Raw genomic sequence first — 27,718 nt, forward strand, 5'->3', positions numbered from 1 at the left:
CGCCTGCCACCACGCCCGGCTAATTTTTTGTATTTTTAGTGGAGACGGGGTTTCACCGTGTTAGCCAGGATGGTCTCAATCTCCTCGTGATCCGCCCACCTTGGCCTTCCACAGTGTTGGGATTACAGGCGTGAGACACCGCGCCCAGCCTCCTTTTACTCAAATGTACTGTATTGCGTGGAGTTGCTCCTCACCTCCCTCTCCCACATCATGGACAAGACCTGGTTGGGGGAATTTTACCTTCTCTCTTCTGAACTGGCTGCTCTTCAGTTATCATCCTGACACTGCCCTTCATTACTTCTCTGGATTGAATCCACCGTGTCTTAGATCTCACGCATTCCTCTTTCTTGGTTTACTTACTTTGCTGCAATGTATACGCAAGTAACTGTTTAAGAAATAAAGAGGTAACTTATAAAGGAGATAAACTTTCTGAGTTCATGAATGTCCAGGAATCAGGTTTATGTGAACCTCATTCCTAACTAGTAGGTCGGCAAGATACAGAAATCTAAGTTCAAATCCATTTCCTGAGGGATCCCAATGAGGATCTACTACCATCCTAGACTCTTGATCTACATTTTTCTAAAACTTTAAGGACATGTTTATGCATGTGTCTTAAAAAAAATCATAATTGTCAGTACTCGGTGGTTTTTTGAGACAGTCTTGCTCTGTCACCCAGCGTGGAGTGTGGTGGTGCAATTTCAGCTCACTGCAACCTCTGTCTCCTGAGTTCAAGCAATTCTTCTGCCTCAGCCTCCTGATAAGCTGGGATTGTAGCGGCATGCCACCATGCCCAGCTAATTTTTGGACTTTTAGTAGAGACGGGGTTTCACCATGTTGGCCAGGTTGGTCTCAAACTCCTGACCTCAACTAATCTGCCCGCCTTGGCCTCCCAAAGTGTTGGGAATATAGGCGTGAGCCACTGTGCCTGGCCTCAGTGGTTCTTTTTAACCAAATAATCATATATTTTAGCGCTGCAAAATAATTATGTATTATTTTATTCGATGACTTTTTTCTCTCCACTTTTCCCCTTTTTTCTTCTCCAGACTCCAATTAATTAGATATTAAAATTCCTGAAGTAGTCCTCTATGTCCCTTTTCTTTTTCTCTCTTTCTCTCTAAAAGATATCCTCAACTTTAGTTTCCAGGTCTTATGCTGAGCTTCTGGTACTTACATTTTAAAATTCTAACAGCTTTTTCTTGTATGAGCATTGTTTTCATACAGTTTATTCTTGTTTTTTTTGTTCTTTTTTACATTTATTGAAATCGACAAATAAAATTGTACATATTTATCATGTACAGTGTGTTGTTTCAAAATATGTATTTATTGTGGAATGGCTAAATTGAATTATTAACATATGTATTACCTATTTTGTAGTGAAAACACAAAATCTACTGTCTTAGCAATTTTCAAGAATAGGATACACTGTTATTAACAATAGTAACCATGTTGTATAATAGATCTCTTGAAATTATTCCTATTTAGCTGAAATTTTGTGTCCTTTGACCAACATCCTCCCAGCCTTGGTTATTAGTTCATTCTCACACTGCTATAAAGAACTACCTGAGACTGGGTAATTTATGAAGAAAACAGGTTCAACTGACCCACAGTTCTGCAGACTGTACAGGAGGCATGCCTGGGGAGGCCTCGGGAAACTTACAATCATGGTGAAAGGCGAAGGGGAAGCAAGTGCGTCTTCATATGGTGAGCAGGGGAGAGACAGAGAGCAAGGGGGAGGTGCTACACTCTTTCAAACAATCAGATCTCATGAGAACTATATGAGACAGCACTAGGGGGATGGTGCTAAACCGCCAGAAATCACCCCCGTAATCCAATCACCTCCCACCAGGCCCCACCTTGAACACTGGGAATTACAATTCAACATGAGATTTGGGTAGGGACACAGAGCTAAACCATATTATTTGGTAATTGCTATTATATTCTTTACTTCTATGAGTTTACCATTTTTAGGTTTACCTATAACTGAGATCATGTAGTATTTGTCTTTCTGTGCGTGGCTTCCTTTACTTAACATAATGTCCTCCATATTCATCCACGTTGTTGCAAATAACAGAGTTTCCTTCTTTGTTTAAAGCTGACTAGTATTTCATTGCGTACATATACCATATTATCCTTTTACGTTTTAAGTTCAGGTGCTCATGTGCTGACTTGTTACATAGGTAAACTTGCATCAAGAGGGTTTGGTTGTACAGATTATTTCATCACCCAGGTATTAAGCCCATTACCCATTAGTTATTTTTGCTGATCCTCTCCCTCCTCCTACCCCCGCCCAACCTTCAATAGGACCCAGTGTCTGTTGCTTCCCTCTATGTATCCCTGTGTTCTCATCATTCAGCTCCCACTTATAAGTGAGAACATGTGGTATTTGGTTTTCTGTTTTTGTGTTAGGTTTGTTAAGGGTAACAGCCTCCAGCTCCATCCATGTACCTGCAAAGGGCATGAGCTCATTCTTTTTTATGGCTGTATAGTATTCCATTGGGTACATATATCACATTTTCTTTATCTGGTCTATCATTGATGGGCATTTAGGTTGATTTCATGTCTTTGCTATCGTGAACAGTGTTGCAATAAACATACGTGGCATGTCTCTTCATAAGAGAATGATTTACATTCCTTTGTATACATACCCAGTAATGAGACTGCTGGGTCAAACAGTATTTCTATCTTTAGGTCTTTGAGGAATTGCCACACTGTCTTCCATAATGGTTGAACTAACTTACACTCCCACCAACAATATATAAGCATTCCTTTTTGTTCACAACCTTGCCAGTATCTGTTATTTTTTGACTTTTTACTCATAGACATTCTGACTGGTGTGAGGTGGTATCTCATTGTGATTTGACTTGCATTTCTCTAATGATCAGTGATGCTGAGTTTTTTTTTCATATGATTGTTGGCTACATGCATGTGTCTTCTTTTGAAAGTATTTTTTCATGTATTTTGCTCACTTTTTTATGGGGTGGTTTTTTTCTTGTAAATGTATTTAAGTTCCTTATAGATGCTGGATATCACACCTTTGTCGGATACATAGTTTCTAAAAATGTTCTCCCATTCTGTAGGCTATTTACTCTGTTGATAGTTTCTTTTGCTGTGCAGAAGCTCTTTAGTTTAATTAGATCCCATTTGTCAATTTTTGCTCGTTACAATTGTTCTTGGTGTCTTCGTCAGGAAAGCTCTGCCTGTGCCTACGTCCTGAACTGTATTTCCTAAGTTGTATTCCAGGGATTTTATAGTTGTGGGCTTTACATTTACATTTTAATCCATCTTGGGTTAATTTTTATATATGATATAAGAAAGGCATCTAGTTTTTATCTGCATGTGGCCAGCTAGTTATCCCAGCACCATTTATTGAATAGGGAATCCTTTCCCAGTTGCTTTTGTCAGGTTTGTCAAAGTGTGCAGTCTTATTTCTGGGTTCTCTATTCTGTTCCATTGGCCTATGTATCTGTTTTTGTACCGGTACTATACTGCGTAGCCTGGTAGTATAGTTTGAAGATGGGTAGCATGATGTCTCCAGCTTTGTTCTTTTTGCTTAGGATTGCCTTGGCTATTAGGGCTCTTTTTTTGGTTCCATATTAATTTTAAAGTAGTTTCTTTCCTATTTCTGTAAAGAATGTCAATGGTAGTTTAACAGGCACAGCACTGAATCTATAAATTGCTTTGGACAATATGGCCATTTTAACTATATTAATTCTTGCTATCCACGAGCAGGGAATGTTTTTCCATTTGTCTGTATCATCTCTGATTTATTTGAGCAGTGGTTTGTAGTTCTCCGTGTAGAGATCTTTCACCTCCCTAGTTAGCTATTCCTAGGCATTTTATTCTTTTTGTGGTAATTGTGAATGGGAGTTCATTCCTGATTTGGCTCTTGGCTTGTTTTTGGTATATAGGAATGCTAGTGATTTCTACACACTGATTTTGTATCCTGAGACTTTGTGAAATTGTTTATCAGCTTAAGAAGCTTTTGGGCTGAGACTAGCAGGTTTTTGAGATCTAGGATCATGTCGTCTCCCAACAGGGATAGCCTGACTTCCTGATGCCCTTTATTTCTTTCTCTTGCCTGACTGCCCTGACTAGAACTTCCAATACTATTGTAGTTGCTCATTCAATGCGATGTTTGTCATATATGGCTCTTATTATTTCGAGGTATGTTCCTTCAATACCTAGTTCACATTTTCGTTATGCCTCCATTCACTGATACTTAGGCTGATTCCGTATCTTGACTACTGTGAATAATGCTGCAATGAACCTGGCAGGGTAGATATCTCTTCTACATACTGATTTTATTTCCTTTGGATATACACCCAGCAGTAGGACTGTAGGATCATATGGTAGTTCTATTTTTAATTTTTTGAGGAACCTCCAAACTGTTTTCCATAATGGCTATACCAATTTACATTCTCACCATCGGTGTGCAAGGATTCCCTTTTCTCTATATCCTCTCCAACACTTGTTATCTTTCGTCTTTTTGATAACAACCATTCTAACAGGTGTAACATGATCTCTCATTGCGGTTTTAATTTACTTTTCTCTAATAGTGATTTTGAGCATTTTTCATATACCTGTTGGCCATCGTTTGTCTCCTTTTATGCAAAGTCTATTCAGATTCTTTGCTATTTAAAAAATGTATTGAGATAAAATATAAATATAAAATTTACCATATTTACCATTTTAAGTGTACAGTTCAGTGGTAATAAATACATTTATATTCTCTTTTTCCCTTCATCTTCTCCCTCCCCTTTCCCCTTTCTGGTCTCTGGTAACCACCAATCTACTTTCTATCTTCACAAGATCCACTTTTTAAGCTCCTGCATATGAATGAGAACGTGTGATATTTATCTTTCTGTGCTTTGTTTATTTCATTTAACATAATGGACTCCCGTTCCAACCATATTGCTGCAAATGACAGGATTTCATTCTTTTTTATGACTGAATAATATTCCATTGTGTATATATACACCATATTTTCTTCATCCAGTGATTGGCACTTGGGGTGATTCCATATTTTGGCTATTGTGAATAGTGCTGCAATAAACAGAGTGCAGATACACGAATTTCCTTTCTTTTGGATATTTCTGGATCATATGGAAGTTCTATTTTTAGTTTTTTTGAGGAACCTTCACACTGTTCTCCATAGTAGCTGTATTAATTTACACTCCCAACAACAGTGTACGGAGGGGTACTCTTTCTCTGCATCCTCACCAGCATGTTATTGTCTGTCTTTTTGATACAAGCCATTTTAACCAGGGAGAAGGTGAAATGATATCACTTTGTGGCTTTAATTTGCATTTCTCTGATGATTAGTGATGCTGAGCATTTTTTCATATACCTGTTGCCTTTGCTCATTTTTAAATAAGGTTATTTTCTTGCTATCGAGTTGTTTTGAGTTCCTTACAAATTTTGGATATTAACACCTTGCCAGATATATGGTTTGCAAATATTTCCTACCATTCTCTAGGTTTTCTTTTCACTCTGTTGATTATGTCCTTGACTGTGCAGAAGTTTTTTACTTTGATGTAATTCCATTTGTTTTTTCTTTTACTGCCTGTGCTTTTGGGTTCATATCAAACAAAAAAAAATCAATGCCAATACCAGTGTCACAAAGAAAACCCCTACGTTTTCTTTACAGTTTCAGGTCTTACATTTAAGTCTTTAACCCATTTTCAGTTGATTTTTATATATGGTGTAAGATAAAGGTTATTTTTGTTTTATGGTTCTTATTTTATATAACCTTCCTTAATATAGTACTTTTTAAAATAACTATTTTTTTTTAAGAAAGGTTTTAGGTTTATTAAAAAAATTAAAACAGTACTGAGAGTTCCCATATACCCTGTGCCAAGATTCCCCAATAATTAACACCTTACATTTACTATATGGTCCACTTGTTAAAATTAATAAACTGATACTGACACATTATTATTGAAGTCCATACTTTATTCACATTTCCTTAATTTTTACCTGATGTCTTCTTTCTGTTCCAGTGTTCTATCCAGGGCATCACATTCTATTTAGTTATGTCTCCTTAGACTTCTTTTGGCTGTGACAGTTTCTTAGACTTTCCTTACTTTTGATGACCTTGACGGTTCTGATGAGTACTGGTCAGGTATTATGTAGGATGTTTCATTACTGGAATCTACCTGATGTTTTCCTCATGATTAGACTGGGTTTATGGATTTTTGGGAGAAATGCCACAGAAGTAACATGCCCTTTGCAGCATATCTTGTCAAAGGTACACACTATCAACATGATTGATGACTGCTGATGTTGGCCTTGATCATCAGGCTGAGGTAGTATCTGCCAGGCTCCTCCACTGTAGTTACTCCCCACACAGTGAAATCAGTATGCATAGCCCACTCTTAAGGAATGGCGATTCACGCTCCCCTCTTTAAGACTTCAGTGTCTACTAAACTGTCTGCAATTCTTCTGCACAGATTTGTTTCTCCTCCCCAATCATTTATTTATATCAGTATGTGTAATTTGTTTTAAAAACATTCTTATCACCACATTCCGTAAAGATGATTTCCCAAGTAGTGGTATTTCTCTAAGTTGCTCCAGAGTCTTAGGGTAAAAACCACAGTTAGTAAGCTCCTTATGAACAACCTCTCTATCAAGTACTTTGTCCATTGGCAGGCAGGTGTTAAATACAGCAGTTGGCTCGTGTGGATACAGTACTGCAGAGAAAGACCCACTCTGTGAAGATTTGAGCAGCATGGTCAGTGAATACAGAGAATGAGGCACGGCAGGACCTGTAATCTCCAAACTAAACTGGTCTCTGTATCCAGAAAGAGCTGCGTCTTCACATTTACACTTTGTGCCTTAAGATTTGCATTATGGCACCTCGGAGAGCAACAGGGGATAAGAGGGTTGGAGGAAGTCCTGCCTGTGGACCTGAGGTAGCAACTAAACTCTTAGAGTTGATCAAAAAATTAAGCAATGTAAAGATATTGATTCCTTTCACCAACACAACAGACTCAGGTCTGTGATCCATTTGTATTTCATGTTTCTCTTTACGCAGCTTGACAGAAAGTATGTCTGGCTTTTTAATTTTATCTTGCACACTCATCTCTTCTACATTTATAATTGGAGATCCTGAACACCAAAGTAAGCCTAAAAGGAATCTTTGAGAAAAAAAGCCTTGTAGCAAGGAAAGTCAAGATTCTTGAAGTTAAAGAAATATACTTTAAAATACTGAAATGTTTATAAACATTAACTTTTATAACATGCACTGAGCAGTAGCATTTAAGGTTTTAAATCAGTGTTTTCTACTTCTACTATTTTCAGATTAAATTTTTAGATATAAAGATAAAAAACTCAAATAACTCAAATGAGGTATCTATAGCCCTACAACTTAACTGTCTATAGTGAGTAGAAAACTGAATTAATGCATTTCTTTGCAAACAGGAAATTGAGACTAAACACACAGCAGTTATCTCATGGTACCGTGACTGATGGCATCAGGGCAAAAATGTGTTACTTTACCCTTTACCTAAGACTGTGGCAGGTTCTTGTTTTATAAAGATAGAAAATAAATGTAGACAACATCTACTGAGCTGACTGATGATGCCTTTACCTAAACATCTTTCCTACTGATTTATAATTCCTTTATTTTCACATATACTAAATTTGTTTAAATGCATGTTAATTCAGATAAAAAGGCATTCTGTATTCCACATAGAATAGTGTTAAGAATTGTGAAGTAGGCTGGGTGTGGTAGCTCATGCCTGTACTCCCAGCACTCTGGGAGGCCGAGGTGGGCGGATCATGAGGTCAAGAGATCCAGACTATGCTGGCCAACATGATGAAACCCCATCTCTACTAAAAATACAAAAATTAGCTGGGCGTGGTGGCGCATGCCTGTAATCCCAGCTACTCGGGAGGCTGAGGCAGGAGAATTGCTTGAACCCAGGATGCAGAGGTTGCAGTGAGCTTGCGCCACTGCACTCCAGCTTGGAAAACAAAAAGAGCCTTTGTCAAAAAAAAAAAAAAAAGATTTGTCAAATATGCTGAGCTGTCATGGCAAAGTAGATTTAATGTGCTTATAGGTGTATGTGTGTGTGTGTGTGTGTGTATGGGGAATTGTATAATTCACATTTTTAAAATAGAAGTGCTTAGAAATCAAAAGCATTGGGTAAAGAAATAATAGTATCTAAGTATTTGTTCACTTTATAATCCAGAAAATAAAACACCACGTTTATTCCCCCCACCCCCCCAAAAAAATTCTCAGTTCTTCTGTTTCCTGAATTAGTTTTCTTTCTTTTCTGGGCTGCTTTTCCTGTGTATGTGTTTTTTTTAACCTTTATTTTTCTTTAATGATGATCATTTTCCTCATATACCTGGTTGTCCATTCATGTTTAAGAAGGACAAGGTAGTTGATATAATTTTCCTTTGTGGAAAGTAAGTAGTCTATTTTTCAACAGGTATCTTTCTTGAGTACCAAATCTGCCTCGGGGTTCTGTGCATTTAGGGTGGGTGTGTTGACTGACAGGCATTATTTTAGAGTAAACTGGTGAGACCTCCCTGGATCCCCAACTGCTAGAATAAAGAGAAATAAGGAGAACTTTAAACTGTGGCTGTCACATTAGAAGCCTTACCATGCTTTTTGTCTTGTTAGTATGTTTATGCTTGCGAATAAATGTCAGGCTGCACTTTACATTTGTGAACCAGGAAAGGAGTCAACTAGTGATTGACCTTCAGTGAATCCCCATTTCCAATATCTCTCATTGGGTCAGCCAGCCCTGAATTTACAGCTGCTCTGGGCCTTGATGAGAATAGGAGCTCACTTCTCCACTGGAGCCCACAGACGGCTCCTGATTCTGTGTTGTGGTTTTCTTAGCCTACTTCTGGTCACTTCTTTTTTTTTTTTCTTTTTTTTTAGTCCATATAAATCCACTTACTATTGAACTATTTATTTACAATTTTAAGATCACAGAATCTTTTTTAAACTTTTATTTTAGGTTTGGGAGTAAATGTGAAGGTCTGTTACATAGGTAAACTCATGTCACAGGGCTTTGTGGTACAGATTATTTCACCACAGGTACAGGTATTAAGGCCAGTACCCAATAGTTATCTTTTCTGCTCCTCTCTCTCTTCCCACCCTCCACCCTCAAATAGACCACAGTGTCTGTTGTTTCCTTGTTTGTGTTCGTAGGTTCTCACCATTTAGCTTCCACTTGTAAGTGAGAACATGTGGTATTTGGTTTTCTGCTCCTGCATTAGTTTGCTAAGGTTAATGGCCTCCAGCTCCATCCACAGTCCCGCAAAAGACATGCAGTCACTTTCTACCCTAAATATGTTAAGATTTCTTGTACACTGACTTTCTCTACCATTCCATTGGCTTCCATGGGTTTATCCTTTTTTAAATTTGTATACTTTAACTTCAGAAGGGCTTGGGAAAGAATGGGAGGGTAATATCTCTATTCAGTTTGTCTCTTTTACCAGAAGATTCCACAAGTCCATTTCTTAAATGAAAATAAGATTTTTTCTTAGATTTAAGTGGTAAATGTCTATTAACTCATAATTATGATTTTGTTGTTGTCCATTTCTAATTTTCTTAGTCTAAACTTAATTTACATTCCTGTCAAAGCTTTTATTAAAGCTCTCATAAAATTCAGAATTGCATCATCAAGGTAGGGTCCCCACAGGAAGAAGAATTCACTGTATGAAGCTTTCATGAAAAGACTATATGTAGAGTTGTGGACAGAATGAAGGGAGCAAACAAGGGAATAACGAGGCACCCAGAGACTACTGATAGGAGGATACTGTTATAGTCCTGAGGGCCAAAGTAACAAGGGAAGGAGGAATGCCTAGTAGGCACTAGGACCATGGACAAGGGGCTGTCCAGCAGAAGCTGTATTACAGAGAAACACAGTTACTGTGCCAAGGCAGACAGCAGGGAAGAAATGCCAGCTTTCCTTTCCTCTGTCCTCCCAATTACTGGCAATGCTTCCCATTGCCCAGATCCAACCAGAAGCTAGTCAGCAAGAGAGCCCCACAGACGCAGTCTGTAGGGTCAGCAAGGCCAAGAATGGATTGAGTGAGTGAGGATGGAGAGCAAATAGAGAACTGGTAATAAAACCTAATGTTTTATTACAATGTAGTTCAAATATTGAAGATTTGAGATTTCACAAAACATAGGAATATTTAATGTTGGATATTATCAGGTAAAATGGTGTTAATTAAATGCCAAAAACTATTAAGAATCTTCGTTCTCATGAGTATTTTTTTGAGGGGAACAAAACCATGTAGCAGATGAGTCTAAGGATAATCAAAGCCATGATGCAAATTAGATAAGCCCAAGGGCCCTGAACATAAAATAAAATCAGAACCAAACTTCGTATTTTAAACATGGAAAATTGTTACTATAATTAAAAATCTATGTACTATGGTGTTATTAGTCAGGGTAGTGGTTATTGTTGGGTGGCAGTGACTGAGATGGAGCATGATGGGCTTTGCACGTGCTGGTAATACTATTTTTGGATCTGTGTGCTAGTTATATGGATATGCCCACATTGTGAAAATTCATTGACTAGTACACTTGTGATCTGGGTGTTTTGTGTGAGTATATGTCAGCAAAAATCTTTTTTAAAAATCATGGTGTGGTGAGGCGCCGTGACTCATGCCTGTAATCCCAGCAGTTTGGGAGGCCAAGGCGGGCGGATCACTGGAGGTCAGGAGTTCCAGGCCAGACTGGTCAACATGGTGAAATCCCGTCTCTACTAAAAACACAAAAATTAGCCGGGTGTGGTGGCAGGTGCCTGTAATCCCAGCTACTTGGGAGACTGAGGCAGGAGAATCCCTTGAACCCGGGAGGTGGAGGTTGCAGTGAGCCGAGATCGTACCATTGCACTCCAACCTGGGTGACAAGAGCGAGACTCTGTCTCCAAAAAAACAAAAAACAAAACAAAACAAAAAATACATGGCAGCCATGAATACAACTTTAAAAAAACCTCAACTATTTCCATGTATTTTATGCCCTTCTTTAGTATACATACTAAAAACTAACAAGGATTTACTGTAACACCTAAAACAATGATGCATATTCAACAGGTAGGAAAAGCTGATCTTAGCTTCAAAGAATTTGTGATCTGCTTAGAAAAACCAAATATGTAGATACAAAAACAAGAATATTAACAAGCAATATCTCAGGCTATGAAGAATGCTATAGTAGAAACAGGTGCAATATTGATATGTAACTGATTCCCATGGGAAGGCCTAGATAGAAACACTCCCCAAGTGGGCTCTTTCTGTTAGACTTCTCTTTCTCTCTAAAACCTTAACAAAGGTCAACTAGGCCAAATGACTGTGGACCCTGCACTTAAGCCTACAATACACACAGTGCCATAAAAGCCATGAAGATTTTGAGGTCACTTCTCTTCTCTGCCCTGAAGTAGTGAGTAGGGAGCCCACCCCTACCTGAAAGAGAAGAAGACAACACAAGGAAGGAGAATTGAAGGCAGAGATAGGGAAGCATAAAAGAACACGGCAGCAGGAGATTTCTGCAGAGTAGAAGACCTCTTAGTGTCAGTAAAAAGAAAGAAGTCTGTGGGTGACAGGAGCAAAGGGACCCTGCTGTCTGGCAACACCCTAGGGAGGCGGCTAAAACCTCAAAAGAAAACAGCTGTGTGTGCATCTAGTCAGACGGGCCATAGGTATCTTCACCAAAGGGTTCTGGGGCTTGACACATGGCACAGAAGCAGCAAAGATCTCTGGATCTGAAGGGAATCTTCTAGCCAAAGATGGCTGATGTCTCAGCAGTAACTTCCAACCCTAACGCTTTGGTACCATGTAATACCTCAGAACTGTGGCACAGCTCCAGGCTGAGAAACCTCAGGAAGGTCTGCGGTTAAAAATATCCACCAACCTGGTAAATGAGGGCTAATGTGAGAAATTCAAATCCAGAAACTTACACTTCTGATAGATCTGAAGTTTATTCAGGCTTGAGACTTATCCTTTTTTTTTTACATGTATAATATATGGATATACAACACACAGAGTTTAAAATTTCATACACAGAAAAGGAAAAATGAAAAGTACAGTGCCATTGTTTTATCTGGTTCCATCAGTGAAAGCTGCTCCCTGTGAGTTTTCTAGATAAGTACATATAGAGTCTATGCTACTAAAATAAATTACTAATGTCAGCTGAAATCTGGTAATGGGATTGGGACTACTGCCATTATCCTAAATTACTCCCAGACTAGAGTACATTTAGAGCTTTTGTGTCTTATTTTTGTGTGTGTGTGTTTCTTACTCTCCTCACTACCTTTGTAGTCTGGTGGCAAATGTCTTTGCAGCTCTCCGTGCACTTGATTCTAGTTATCCTCTCTCCCTTCTCCTATTCTAATTTTCTGTTTCAAATATATCTTGGGTTGAAGAATCAGGAAACCAAGCATTTAAAAACTGTACTTAAATAAAGAGTCAAGAGGCAGTGAGTGAAGACCCCAGCGTTTGTGAGAGTGATTCTGGTTACATCATGACCTTTTCTTTCTTTCTATCAGGTTCTTAGCTATGTTCTACACTAACAGAGAAGTTATCTTCTTGCATTCTATCATTTCAGAAGGTGCCTCAGTGATTGCTGTGGGTGGGCAAGGGGGTGGCTGAGTAGGCCCTCTCCTCTGCTTCAGTGGGAGTAGCCCTGAAGGAGTAGCTCTTCTACTACCATGGGTTCTGTTTTAGATGTCATTTAACGAGAGGATCTTACTGCTAAAACAAGTCTGAAAACCACTCTTTTAGAAATCTGATCTCTAGATTTGTGTAGCTCAATTGACATGTTATAGTTGTAAATTTTAAACAAAACTGCTGAAACTCCAAAATTAGAACCTATTTTCAAAAGGAAATGAAAATTACCTGAAGTAGAGGGATGAAATCCTCCTGTTCTAGAGAGCTGCAGTTGGGTTTTGCTAGAAGACAGATGAATTTAGAGGCATCATCATGATGGTTATTCAGCAACCTATAAAAGAAACGACTGCTTAGGAAGATTAGCTCCTCTGAACAAACAATGACGATAACATCAATAGTTAATTTCAGTTTGATCTGAAGGCCACTTAGATCAATAATCAAGTAAGGAATTTATATAATCAAAAGATGTTTTAGAATGATGAGCTGTCTATGACATAAGGCTGGATGAGTACTGAAGCCTATCAGACCCTCTTCCCTTCCAGTGGTCTCAGCATGAAGTAATAAGGCCTTGACCTTGATGGTACAATGGAAAGAGAAAGGAAGGAACAGCTGTCTAAAACATTTTCAGGAAACATTCCTCAGGACTCCAGTTACCTCATCTAGTATTCCAAGCATCCCAATGGTTCAAGCTAGAAACTTGGGAGTCGTCATGAACTTCTCCCTTCCTTTTACCCCCACACCTATCAACTACTATGCTGTTTCATTTATACCAAATTTGCCCCTTTCTGTCTCCCACTGCCAATATCCATGCTTAGGCTCTTGTTTGTTGCTTGATATTTCTGAATAACACATTTGATCATGTCACTGTCCAAGTTAAATTCTTCTGTCAAGTAGGCTAAAGTCCCAGCTTTTTTTTTTTTTTTTTGAGATGGAGTTTTTGCTCGTAGCCCAGGCTGGAGTGCAGTGGCACAATCTCAGCTCACTGCAGCCTCCGCCTCCCGGGTTCAACCAATTCTCCTGCCTCAGCCTCCAGAGTAGCTGGGACTATAGGTGCATGCCATCACGCCTGGCTAGTTTTTGTATTTTTAGTAGAGATGGGGGTTTCACCATGTTGGCCAGGATGTTCTTGATCTCCTGACCTTGTGATCCACCCACCTCAGCCTCCCAAAGTGCTGGGATTATAGGTGTGAGCCACAGCGCCCGGCCCAAAGTCCCAGCTTCTTGACCTGACATAGAAGGGCCTCCAGAATCTGATCCTACCTGCTCATGTCTCCTTCTCTTAACCATTCCTGCACTTGTGGTTGCACAAATGTTCCATGCCTTCTCACACCAGGTATTTGTAAATGCTACCATCCTACCACAATACCCTTTTCCCTTACTTCACTTTCCAGGAAATATCACTAGTCTCCTGTGTCCTTCCATGTCCTTATTATTTCTGTCATGGTTGTTCCACAGTAGCATAACCTTATCAGAATAACTCTTTTTTTTTCAACTTTTATTATAGATTCAGGGGTACATGTAAGGGTTACGAAGGTATACTGAGTGATGTAGAGGTTTGGAGTATGAATGAATCCATCTCTCAGGTAGTGAGCACATACCAATAGGTAGTTTTTCAGCCCTTGCTCCCTCCATCACTGCCCTTTCTTGTATTCCCCAGTGTCTACTGTTCTCATTTTTCTTTTTTTAATTTGAGACAGAGTCTCGCTCTGTTGCCTAGGTTGGAGTGCAGTGGCACGATCTTGGCTCACTGCAAGCTCTGCCCTCTGGGTTCACGCCATTCTCCTGCCTCAGCCTCCCCAGTAGCTGGGACTACAGGCGCCCGCCACCATGCTCAGCTAATTTTTTTTTTGTATTTTTAGTAGAGATGGGGTTTCACTGTGTTAGCCAGATCTCCTGACCTCATGATCTGCCTGCCTCAGTCTCCCAAAGTGCTGGGACTACAGGCGTGAGCCACCACACCCGGCCTGTTCTCATCTTTACGTCCACGTGTACTTGATGTTTAGCTCCCACTTATAAGTGAGAACATGTGGTATTTGGTTTTCTGTTTCTGTGAATTTGCTTAGGATGATGGTCTCCAGCTGCATTCGTATTGCTTACAAAAACATGATTTCATTCTTTTTTATGGCTGCTTAGTAGTCCATGGTGTACCTGTATCACAATTTCTTTATCCAGTCTACCATTGATGGGCATGGCATGTATGTTCATTCCATGTCTTTGCAATTGTGAACAGTGCTTCCATGAACATATGGGTGCATAAGTCTTTTTGGTAGAATGACTTATTTTTCTTTGGGTATATACCCAGTAATGGAACTATTGGATTGAAAGGTAAACTCTTAGTTCTTTGAGAAATCTCCATACTGCTCCATGGAGTTCAGCCATGTCCACCTCTTTAGCGAGACTGGGGAAATTTCTGTGGATTATATCCTCGTATGTTTTCCAAGTTGCGTACTCTTGTTCCTTCTCTCTCAGGAATGCCGATGAGTTATAGGTTTAGTCTCTTTACATAATCCCATATTTCTAAGAGTTTTCATTTTTTAAAATTCTTTTTTATTTTTGTCTGCCTGCATTGATTCAAAGGAGTGGTCTTTGAGTTCTGAGACTCTTTCCTCAGATTGATCTGCTCCATTATTAATGCTTCTAGTTGTATTATGGAATTCCCGTAGTAAATTTTTCAATTCTAGAAGTTCAATTTGGTTCTTTCTTAAAATGGCTCTGTCATCTTTCAACTCTTGGATCATTTTACTGTTTTCCCTGGGTTGAGTTTCAACTTTCTCCTGTATTTCACTGAGCTTTCTTACCATTCAGATTCTGAATTCTGTCACTTCAGCTGCTTTAATTTGGTTAACAACCATTGCTGGGGAGTTAGTGAGATCATTTGGAGGTAATAACACACTCTGGTTTTTAGAATCGCCAGAGTTCTTGTGCTGGTTCTTTCTCATCTGTGAGGGTAGGCGTTCCTTTATCTTTTGATGTTGCTGTCCTTTGGATGAAGGGTTTTTTTTTTTTTTTTAAACTTTATTTCCTTTGAGGGTTTGACTGTGGTGTAAGCTGAGTACAGCCAATTGGCTTTATTTCTGGATGCTTTCAGAGGGCCAAGGCTCTGTATGGGATCTTTTCTGTTTTTTTTTTTTTGAGACGGAGTTTCGCTCTTGTTGCCTAGGCTGGAGTGCAATGGCGTGACATTGGCTCACTGCAACTTTCGCCTCCCGGGCTCAAACGATTTTCCTACCTCAGCCTCTGGAGTAGCTGGGATTATAGGTGCCTGCCACCATTCCCGGCTAATTTTTAGTATTTTTAGTAGAGATGGGGTTTGCCATGTTGGCCAGGCTGGTCTTGAACTTTGACCTCAGGTGATTCACCCACCTTGGCCTCCCAATGTGCCGGGATTACAGTTTTCTCTTTTTTGAGACAGAGTCTGGCTCTGTCACCAAGGCTGGAGTACAATGGCGTGAACACAGCTCATTGCAGCCTCAACCTTCTGGGTTCAAGTGATCCTCCTGCCTCAGCCTCCCAAGCAGCTGGGACCAGAGGTGCATACCATCATGCCTGGCTATTTTTTTTGTAGAGACAGAGTCTCGCCATGTTGCCTAGGCTGGTCTTGAACTCCTAGGCTCATGCAATCTTACTGCCTCGGCCTCCCAAAGTGCTGGGATTACAGGTATGAGTCACTGTGCCTGGCCTGCATGGGATCTTTATTTGTGGCCAGAATTCTGTACTGGGTTTTCTCAGGCAATTCATGCTGGAATTTTTTGGTGATGTAATTCAAGCTGTAACCCAGGAGATAGCGTTTAATAGTAAGGGCTGCCAGGTAGACTGCAGGTTAGGGGTATGTCTGTGGGTGGTCTGTTCATGCAGTAGGTCAAGGGCGAGGGATCCCTGGGTAGGGCGATGCTGCCTTGGCTGTGCCCACAGCCTAGGTTTTTTTGGCCAGCAGACAGCAGTGAGAACTGCCCAGCTTGCGCTTCCTTGACAGGGTCTCCTGGTTACTGCCCAGAATTTGACCCAACCAGCTTGTTTGTCACAAGACTTCTGCACCCAGATCACTGGGCTATTAGGTGTTCCAGACTGTCAGGTTCCCTTGGGGAGAGGCTGCGGCCCAGTTCCTGTGCCAGCCCATGAACCCATGCCTCACTCTTCCCAGTGCTCTGAGAGGGAGGGTTCTTCCTCCACTTGAGTTCCAACCACAAGTCTCAGCTTGGCACTTCTGGACTGTGTGCTCTAACCCTGGGGGCCTGGGACCAGGCCCGTAGCTTTGTTCTCTGGCTCCTTGAGGTGGAGCGCCAGCTGTGCTGGGTGAGCCAAGGTGCTCCCAGGCTACCAGCAAAAGCGCTCCATTGGGGGCCACTGGCAAAAGCGCTCTCGCAGGGCAGTGGAGGCTGTGCTGTGTGCCCACTCTTATAGGAGCAGTCAGACAGGGGCCCTGGGAGGGGCTGGTGGACATGGGAGTGAACGGATCAGATATGCCCTAGTCCTGTGGGAAAGACAGCCCTGCTCTCCAGGACTGGTAGTCAACAAAGGTTAGAGCCTTAGAGGAATATGGAGAGCCTTGGGGAATAGATGCCTACGGTTGTGTTTTGTTGCAGCTATTCCCATGCAAAACCCCGTGGGCTCTGTACAGCCTTGAGCTCTGTCTCTGCCAGCTCTCCAATCTGTTTGCCCTGCCAACTCAAATGTCAATGGTGGCCGTGGGATCTCTTGCAGTTAGGATCCCAGAGGTCCACAGTGAGGGTGGCCTGCTCTGCAGTTACTTCTTTTACCCCTTCCTTAGGAGCCATTCAGAGCCCATGTAGGGTTCTCAGTTTCTTCCCTCTTCAGCCCCAGTGACTGCATCATCTCTCCACTGATTGTCAGTGCTTTCTATTAAAAAATCTGTTCAAAGTATGCTGGTTTACTTGATATTTTGGTTTCTCTTGGTAGGAAAGGGAAGCTCTTCCTGGCTGTGTCTTCTTGGCCATCTTCACATCTTTGTCTTTTTTTTTCTTTTTTTGGAGACAGGGTATCATTCTGTTGTCAAGGCTGCGGTGCAGTCTCATGATCATAGCTCACTGCAGCCTCAAACTCCTGGGCTCAAGCAATCCTCCCACCTTAGCCTCCTAAGTAGCTAGGATTACAGGTGCAAGCCAGCACACATGGCTTGGTGTAACTCTTTCACTAGACTGTAAGCTCTCTACAGGGTATAAAACTGTGTCTTACTTTCTTTGTATCCCAATCACCCTCAAGGCCAGAACACAATACCTGGCATACAGTTAGCATTCAACAAGTGATTAAGGAAGAAAAATAAGAAAATGTTTTTGATCAAACAGATGTATACTTCATTTGTGCTTATTAGAGCTACAGTATGACTTTTATACTTATTCTCCTTACCATTCCTCAACATGCTTAAGGCTCCTGAAGTTAAACAAATACGTGTTTCAGAAAAAGATTCCCGCAATAGATGCTAATAGGAACCACCTCTCAGGATTAGAAAATGGGTGGGATGATCACAGTAGAAAAAGTGAGGTCTTTCAAAAGAACTACTTTTATATATAAAACAGAATAGTAAGATACAGAAATAGCATGATAGATGAGAGCTACTCTGAGAGGACAAAATAAAATCAGAAATGGTCTTTTGCTATGAAATAGAAAGAAAAGGTGAATTATAATTTTCTATCAATGTTACTGGCTGGTCAACTCTATGGCAGGAGAAAAGATAAAAGTCATGAAAGCTAAAGAATGAATGTAAGCATAGCTATTCTAAACTAGTATCTTTCAGAACTTTTAGCACAAAATATTATTTTGTTAATGGACAAATGACACATTTATATGAAAAGGTAAAAGAAAGAAAAGCATAATAAAACTGAAGCAACACTATTGATTCCATTTGAGATGAGTTCTGTCCAAAAGCTGATATTCTAGGACCTCAAAAAGAAATGCTATGGAGCAATGTCTTTCTCCTAAAAATGTCCTGACAAAAAATGTATGTCAGAGTATAGACGTGAAATGGGCAGTGGCACAGGGAAAGGAAGTGGGATAGAACCCTTTGGAGGAGAGATACTGAGGCCTCCACCCCATGAGCAGTCTGACATGAGGGAAATTATTTCCCTATATTCTTATGACTTCTATATTTGACTTTTTTTTTTTAAAGATTATGGAGAGCTACTGGAGCAAGTCAGCATATATATGTATTCTCCAAAATGTTTTAATTCTGTATCATTACCTGTTAGCGATTTTTTTGTATTTAAAAATTATAATACACTATACTTGAGCCCACATTACTTTATACAAAGGGTGCAATTTGTAGAAAAAAAAAATTTCAAAACTAAACACGTCTTCTCCAAGGTCAATGTGATAACCCACACCACCACGCTTAGCTGCTTAGTCTCCCAAAATAGCCACACTCGGGGCTCCCTTAAAGCACCCTGGCTTTTAAAAGACATTTTAAGAACTCAAAGAGGAGCTTCCACTAGAGGGCACTCAAACCATTTTAATATCTGACTGTAAAATAACACTTTAATTTAGAGACACACTTAACTATTCATAGAATTTTTCTGATGAAAAAAAAAGGGAGAGTTGCTCGCGCTATATAACTTCATAAACAATTTTCCTGCAGTTAACCAAAATGGAGACTTGTACTTCATGTCTTTCCCCTGCTTTTTGCGTTTTGCAGAAATGTCTTCCTTACAGATAAAATTTAAACAATTCATCTGAATAAAAGAATACAGCTGTTGTGGTGGCGGCTGCTGATTATCCACCAACATATACTCTTTTTAAAATCTAAAAAAAAATTTTAAGTTCCAAGGTACATGTGCAGGATGTGCACATCTGTTACATAAACATGTGTTGTGGTGGTGTGCTGTACCTATCAACCCATCACCTAGGTATTAAGCCCAGTATGCACTAGCTATTTTTCCTAATGCTCTCCCTTCCCTCACCCCACCTCCTGACAGGCCCCAGTGTGTGCTGTTCCCCTCCCTGTGTCCATGTGTTCTCACTGTTCAGTTCTCATTTATGAGGACATGTTCCACCAACACACTCTTTAGTTCTAATGTAATGTATGAAGAACTTGGTGAACTTGACCTGCTGCTAGATTTTTAAAAATAAGAATACATTTATTAATCACCTACTATATTCTCAAGCATTACCCTATTAAGGGCTTTTAGCTGAAATGAAGAAATTAGAAAGAATCTGTCTGTTCAATCTGCTGCTATTGTAGGTTGACGTTAAATAATAATAACAATAGGTGAGTAGCATTTCCCAATAGTTTACCAGGAAGGATATTTAGCTCAGAAAAGGCGAGAAGAACACGCATAACAAGGGTGTTGATCAGTTAAAAGAGGCAGAAGGGGCAAGCTGTGATACTTAGCTAAGATGTATAAATATACCAAGAAATAACTCCTAAAGAAGAAAGAAGGGAGAAAAAAGAGATAAAGAAGAAAGATGTTGGGTTTGAGTTCAAGAAAATTTGTCAGAATGTTAGAATCCAGGAAAAGCTTGATAAATATACTAGTCCTTCGTTTACTTAACTGGGGCTTTCAAAAAGTAATGATTAAAATCTATTAGAATTCAGTATTTCTAATAAATCAACTAGATATAATTCTAAATTGGATCATATGGGAATGAAAATGTATTTCTCATGTGACACATCTGATTTGCCCCCCCTTAAAGGGGAGTTCTTATTTGCTTCTATTTCACTGCTGCCAGATTCAAATCCCGAGACCCAAATTTAACAAGTAAAATTGGCTGGGTGTGGGGTTCACACCTGTTATCTCAGCACTTTGGGCAGCCGAGCTCGGAGGATTCCTCAAGGCCAGGAGTTTCTGACCAGTCTGGGCAACAGAGTGATATCCAGTCGCTATAAAAAATTAGCCAGGTGTGGCGGTACATGCCTGTAGTCCCAGCTACTTAGGAGGCTGAGGTAGGATGATCACTTGAGTCCAGGAGTTTGAGGCTGCAGTGAGCTATGACTGGGTCTCTGCACACTAGCCTGGGCAAAAGAGTGACACTCTGTCTCAAAAAAACAAAAATAAAAAACAAACAACAAGAAAACCCAAGTAAAACTTATCAAATAGTTTTTAAAGAAAGATTTCTGCAGATCTGCTTTACTGTTTTTTAAACAGGTTAGATAAAGGCTTGTGGCAAATAACTTGTGTGTGGGTATAAATGGTTATAAATCATTGAATTTTCTTTGTTGATATAAAGGGTAAAGGGAAAATGAATAAAAGAGTAAAATAGGTGACCTTTAGAAAGCATGTCATGACGGTCACACAATTCTTTGCCTACCCGCAGAGTGACTGTTCACACACTTACTTTCTCCACATGGCAATGAATGACTGTGATGTCACAAATCCTGTCTTCTCTCCCCCTGCAGCCCTGAACATGGGGGCTTTCCAATAGAGAGGACAGCCACAGACCTGCAAATATAAAACACATACAGGGTAAGCCAAGAGGGAATGAAGAGATGACATGGCCAAAGAAAAGGTCTTTGTGGCTTTTACCCTTCATGCCACAGTGGATGGAAGAGCCCTCAGGAGAACAAAACTGGAGCATAGGCAAATATATCAACTAGGGTAGATTCAGAGAGAGGCCAAGGGGAAACAAAATAAGAGGAGAGAACATATTTAATGAAGAAAATGGAAATCCATTTACGTTTTCTCCAAGTTCATTTAAGGTGATTCCCTCCTCCAACCTGACAGTTAAAGCAACCAGCATCCCTTCCCATCATTTTTTTTTTCTTTTTTGAGACAGAGTCATGCCTCTGTTGCCCAGGCTGGAGTGCAGTAACACAATCTCAGCTCACTGCAACCTCCGCCTCCTAGGTTTAAGCAATTCTCCTGCCTCAGCCTCCTGAATAGCTGGGATCACAAGTGCCCACCACCACACCTGGTGGTGAAATTTTCGTATTTTTAGTAGAGATGGAATTTCACCATGTTGGCCAGGCTGGTCTTGAACTTCTGATCTCAAATGATCCACCTGCCTCAGCCTCCCAAAGTACTGGGATTACAGGCATGAGCCACCACACTTGGCTTACCACTCTTAGAAATTTACTACCTTCTAGAAAGAAAAAGAAATGACTGAATGTCATAGTTGTATATATGTCTTTCATTCATTCCTTAAGCAGAAAAATACAGCCACCTTTATTACTTGGTCACTTGCTGTTAATATTCCACTACCTATCTCCTTTTCTCTCCTTTGCCTATTATGTTATTAAGTCCTAGGTTCAAGAAGAACCAGAAAATCCTAGACTGCTCAAGAAAACAGCTATCATATCTATTTAAATGGTTCTAATTCAGGTAAAAGATGAAAGGTAAAATGCTATCATTTATTTATCTATTAGAGGCTACCACAAATTATTACAAAGCCTTAGGAAAGAATGGGAATGAATATAAAACAATTTAGTACCCTAAAAGGTATTGTTTTTTCTCCACATAAAGCTCTTCCTTTCAATTAAAAAAAACTGAAGGAGAAAAAATTCTCTAGGAAAAAGGGAGGTAAATTTAGTAAGAACTCTCTTTCTTATAAGAGTAAAATGACAATTTCTTTTTAATTGAAAGGAAGAGGTCCCCATCCCCCAGGCCATGGACACATGGACAGGTACCAGTCCGTGACCTGTTAGGAACTGGGCCAGATAGCAGGAGGTGAAGGGCGGGTGAGTGAGCAGTACCACCTGAGCTCCACCACCTGTCAGATCAGTGGCAGCATCAGATTCTTATAGGAGAGTGAACCCTATTGTGAACTGTGCACGCAAGGCATCTAGGTTGTGCACTCTAAGACACGCTTGACGATCTGAGGCAGAACAGTTTCATCCTGAAACTATCCCCCCATTCTACCCGCATCCATGGAGAAACTGTCTTCCACGAAACTAGTCCCTGGTGCCAAAAAGGTTGGGGACCACTCCTATAAGCAACAATATAATCCCTACTACTAGCAAAGATAGTCTCCAAATCATCTCAATTTCTACATACACAGAAAACATATTCCCAAATGTGGAACTCTTCAACACGTCACATTTTGTTATGAGATAAATATATCATTATTCACATTAGACCCAGGATCTGTTGCACCCTCATGATTATACAGAGGAAAAGCTTCTCCTCTGGAGGAAGACTAGATGTGCATCCACATTAGGCTTAGGTGAAGCCGCTCCTGGTGTGAGGCCTCAGTGCACAGGGGACCCCCACAGGAGCCTGAAGAGTACCTAGTCTGACATTAGTTACCCTGAAAGAACACCTAGGCTGCTGGGTTCATGAAGATATGGAAGGCAAGATTCAAGACAAGGGAGGTAAGGACAGGGCAGAAATAAGGGGCTGCTGCTGCCGGGGCCACTAAAGCATGTCTGCAAACAGAGTAGAATTTAAGACTTTTTAAGTCCAGAGGTCGAATACCTCATACCTCCACTGGGGTCAAGAATGAGGGAAAGGTGTGGCTTAGCAACCATGTGATTTTTGTTTATTGTATAAATAATGATTGCCAAGGTGCAAAGCTCACAATTAATGTATTTTGGCTGTATAAGCTGTTGAATCCACTTTCCCCAATCCCAGACTCTCCTTTCATGCAGAATGGTGGTTTGCCAAGAAAATGCTCTTAGACAGTCTCAGTGATAGGCTAGTGGCAACCACTGGGAAAGAATCATCTGTATCATGGAGGCAGGGTGAACGAGCCACAAACAGAAGGTGTGTGGAGACGCTGGAACCAGCTTACCAAAGTGCTTCAAACTCCCACCATTAGAGTCACTCATGAATTTTTCAGAATTGGAGGGATCAGGAATCTTCTAACTTCCTGATCAGAAACACTTCCAGGGGCTGTGTCCTTACTATCTTCTGTGGGGTAACTTCCACTAACTAAGCAAATTTCATTCTCTTACGGTCTTTTCTCCAGAAGACTCCTGTTAAAATGCGTATATATCAGCTCAAAAGGAGGAGTAAGTCTCTGAAGATTAATAAACTTATTATGACCCAAACACAAAATCCTCAGAGACAGGGTACAGAACAAAGATGTTCTAAAGTAGACTGGAAAAGGTCAGCCTATTGTTCTTATACCGGGGTACAATGAGTAGCCAAGTGTTAAACAGCAGGAGGGTATTACGCCCTTGGAAAAATGACAAAGGGAAAAAATGGGAAAGGCAGAATGGTAAGAGCTGTGGACATTACACTCTGACTATTAAAAAAACTACGCTAGCCTGCATCTGCTTAAAAATCAAAGATTTAAGATCAAAGGAGCCAAGAGATCAATAAGAACTTAAACAGTAAATGGCATTAATCTGAAGGCAAGAGAATGGCACTTTTATTAACAGAAGAGAGAACAAGCTTTTTTTTTTTTTTCTTAACAAAGAGAGAGTGGATAGCAAGTGGGTACACACAGAAATACAGAAAATGGATTTAGGAAACTTATTTTAAGAGGAGGAGGTGAGAGTCAATATGTGGTAATCAAAGTTGCTGGAGCAAAGAAAACTTGATTAACACCTACGGTTTGATCTAAGAATGGCCAACAAAACAAATAATCCAAAGCAAGGTTGTCTAATGATACACACAGGAGAGGATGATTACCCAATATCTGTAATCTTCTTTTAACAATTTAAGATGTCTCAGGTTTATAATTTCATCTGGCCCTCACGTGATCCTCATGTAGACGAGGGCAGTTATTTTTTTAATCCCATTTTGCAGATGAAGAAATTCAGACACAGAGAGGCTACCTTCCAGGCTATAGGTGTGACAGGTAAAGATGGTGCTATGTCAGCCAGAAGACAGGAGCTGCAGGGCTTTGTATGGTTCAGAAAAGAGTCTTCTTCTTCTTTCTCAACTTTCTGCTAGAAGTTAAAACGTCATGATGAATCCTTTGGCCCAGTCTCTGAAAAATGCATTTCTTACTGTTTCTCTGTTTCTGTTCCTATGTTGCTTTCGTTTCTCTGAGATTCATTCCCTATTCACTTCTTCTCTATCATTACTTAAAGCTGTGGAAAAACGTACAAACTACACACTGAGAATTTAACCAGATGTGAGCATTAAGTTTTTCAGGGCTGTTTGAGGTCTAAGATGAATGAGCTAAACCTCACCAACAGATGCAGATTTCATAAACATAGAGTTTTCTAGGCACTTAAAAACAGATCCCAGTCTTTATAGCTACACTTGAGTGCCACTAAGAGTAGGCGGCAAACTCAAGCTGGTCTTCCAAATAACCTTATAAACTACAAGAATCCATAAGAACATTCATTTATTGCTCTAACAAACTCTCTCCTCCTTACTCCTTAAAGGTTGCCTCTCTTCTCCTTTTCCTATGCCAACCTATCATAAGAATATGAACAGTAAGTGCTGGAGACACAGAGCTCACTGCCTGGTACCAAAAAAGACTTGCATGCATAGTAAAGAACTGTCGAAAATAAGGATGACTTAGTGAGTACTAACAGACTGCAATAGCCAAGTAAAAGCTAAATTGAAAGACAATTAGGAGTAACAAAAAGTCTCTGAGGACTGAGGTGATCATGGTGGACCGGACACAGGACTAGACTGCAGCTCCAACTTGGGACAGAGAGAGCAGTGTGTGGAAGATTGCATTGTGAATTTTTGCTCCAGAACAACTGCAGGAACAAATCAGGAAACCTGAGAGGACCCACAGACCCCCTGAAGGAAGCGGACTGCTCCTGCAGGACCCAAGAGACACTCCAAATACTGTGCTGGTATCCACGGCTGAGAGACCCACAAAGGGTTCACATCACAGGACGCTGTGCAGGCAACCCCCAGTACCAGCCCAGAGCCTGGACTTGCTGGGTGGCTAGATCCAGAAGAGAGATAACAATCACTACATCTTGGCTCTCAGGAAGCCACATCCATAGGAAAAGAGGGAGAGTAGTAGTACATCAAGGGAACACCCCGTGGGACAAACGAATCTGACCAACAGCCTTCAGTCCTAGACCTTCCCTCTGACAGAGCCTACCCATATGAGAAGGAACCAGAAAACCAACTCTGGTTACATGACAAAACAAGGTTCTTTAATACCTCCAAAAATCACACTAGCTCACCAGCAACAGACCCAAACCAAGAATAAATCCCTGATTTACCTGCAAAAGAATTTAGGAGGTTAGTTATTAAGCTTATCAGGGAGGCACCAGAGAAAGGCGAAGCCCAATGTAAGGAAATCTAAAAAACGATAAAAGTGAAGGGAGAAATATTCAAGGAAACAGCATAAATAAAAAACAACCAAAACTTCAGGAAACAATGGACACACTTACAGAAATGCAAAATGCTCTGGAAAGTCTCAGCAATGGAATTGAACAAGCAGAAGAAAGAAATTCAGAGCTCAAAGACAAGGTCTTCAAATTAACCCAATCCAACAAAGACAAAGAAAAAAAGAAAATATGAACAAAGCCTCCAAGGAGTCAAGGATTATGTTAAATGACCAAACCTAAGATTGACTGGTGTTCCTGAGGAAGAAGAGAAATCTAAGTTTGGAAAACATACTTGGGAGAATAATTGAGGAAAACTTCCCTGGCCTTGCTAGAGACCTAGACATCCAAATACAAGAAGCACAAAGAACACCTGGGAAATTAATCACAAAAAGATCACTGCCTAGGCACACTGTCATAAGGTAATCTAAAGTTAAGATAAAGGAAAGAATCTTCAGAGTGGTGACACAGAAGTACCAGGTAACCTATAAAGGAAAATCTACCAGGTTAACAGCAGATTTCTCAGCAGAACCCTACAAGCTAGAAGGAACTACGGCCCTATCTTCAGCCTCCTCAAACAAAACAATTATCAGTTATCAAAAAAATTTTTAAAAAGCCAAGAATTTTGTATCCAGCGAAACTAAACTTCATATATGAAGAAAAGAGTCTTTTTCAGAAAAGGAAATGCTGAGAGAATTTGCCACTACCAAGCCACCACTACAAGAACTGCTAAAAGGAGCTGCTCTGAATCTTGAAACAAATCCTGGAAACACATAAACACAGAACCTCTTTAAAGCATAAATCTCAGAGGACCTATAAAACAAAAATGCAATTTAAAAAACAAAATAAAAAAACCAAGGTATACAGGAAACAAACAGCATGATGAATGGAATGGTACCTCATATCTCAATATTAACACTGAATATAAATGGCCTAAATGCTCCACTTAAAAGATAAAGAATTATAGAATCGATAAGAATTCACCAACCAATTATCTGCTGCCTTCAAGAGACTCACCTAACATATAAGGACTTGCACAAACCTAAGGGTGGAAAAAGACATTTCAGGCAAATGGACACCAAAAGTGAGCAGGAGTAGCTATTCTTATAACAGACAAAACAAACTTTAAAGCAACAACAGTTAAAAAAGACAAACATGAACATTATATAATGATAAAAGGCCTTTTCCAACAGGAAAATATCACAGTCCTAAACATATATGCACTAACACTGGAGCTCCCAAGTTTATAAAACAATTACTAATAGACCTAACAAATGAGATAGACAGTAAAACAAGAGTGGGGGACTTCAATACTCCACTGACAGCACTAGACAGGTCATCAAGACAGAAAGCCAATAAAGAAACAATGGATTTAAACTATACCCTGGAACAAATGGACTTAATAGATATATACAGAACATTCCATCCAACAACTGCAGAATATGCATTCTATTCAACAGCACATGGAACTTCCTCCAAGAGAGACCACAGAAGAGGCCACAAAACAAGCCTCAATACATTTAAGAAAACTGAAATTATATCAAGCACTCTCTCAGACCACAGTGGAATAAAACCTGAATCAACTCCAAAAGGAACCCTCAAAACCAAGCAAATACATGGAAATTAAATAACCTGCTCCTGAATGATCACTGGGTCAAAAATGAAATCAAGATGGAAATTTAAAAAATTATTCAAACTGAATGACAACAGTGACACAACCTATCAAACCCTCTGGGACACAGCAAAGGCAATGCTAAGAGAAAAGTTCATAGCCCTAAATGCCTACATCAAAAAGTCTGGGCTGGGCGCAGTGGCTCACGCCTATCATCCCGGCACTTTGGGAGGCCGAGGTGGGCGGATCATGAGGTCAAGAGATCGAGACCATCCTGGCCAACATGATGAAACCCCGTCTCTATTAAAAAATACAAAAATTAGCTGGGTGTGGTGGTG

General features: G+C 40.2%; 1 protein-coding gene across 2 annotated transcripts in view; it reads right to left on the minus strand.

Annotated features, from left to right (window-relative positions):
• Positions 1–27,718, minus strand: part of PPP2R3A (protein phosphatase 2, regulatory subunit B'', alpha) — a 168,010-nt gene that overhangs the window by 96,584 nt on the left and 43,708 nt on the right. For both annotated transcript variants that reach the window (XM_011958174.1, XM_011958176.1), the window contains exons 3-4: positions 20,920–21,023; positions 12,862–12,964 (exon numbers count right to left, since the gene is read on the minus strand). In XM_011958174.1, coding sequence (XP_011813564.1) covers positions 12,862–12,964; positions 20,920–21,023 — 207 coding nt within the window. The remainder of the gene's footprint in view (positions 1–12,861; positions 12,965–20,919; positions 21,024–27,718) is intronic.

Source organism: Colobus angolensis, unplaced genomic scaffold (assembly GCF_000951035.1).
Source record: "Colobus angolensis palliatus isolate OR3802 unplaced genomic scaffold, Cang.pa_1.0 Scaffold46, whole genome shotgun sequence".
Classification (NCBI taxonomy): Eukaryota; Metazoa; Chordata; class Mammalia; order Primates; family Cercopithecidae; genus Colobus; species Colobus angolensis.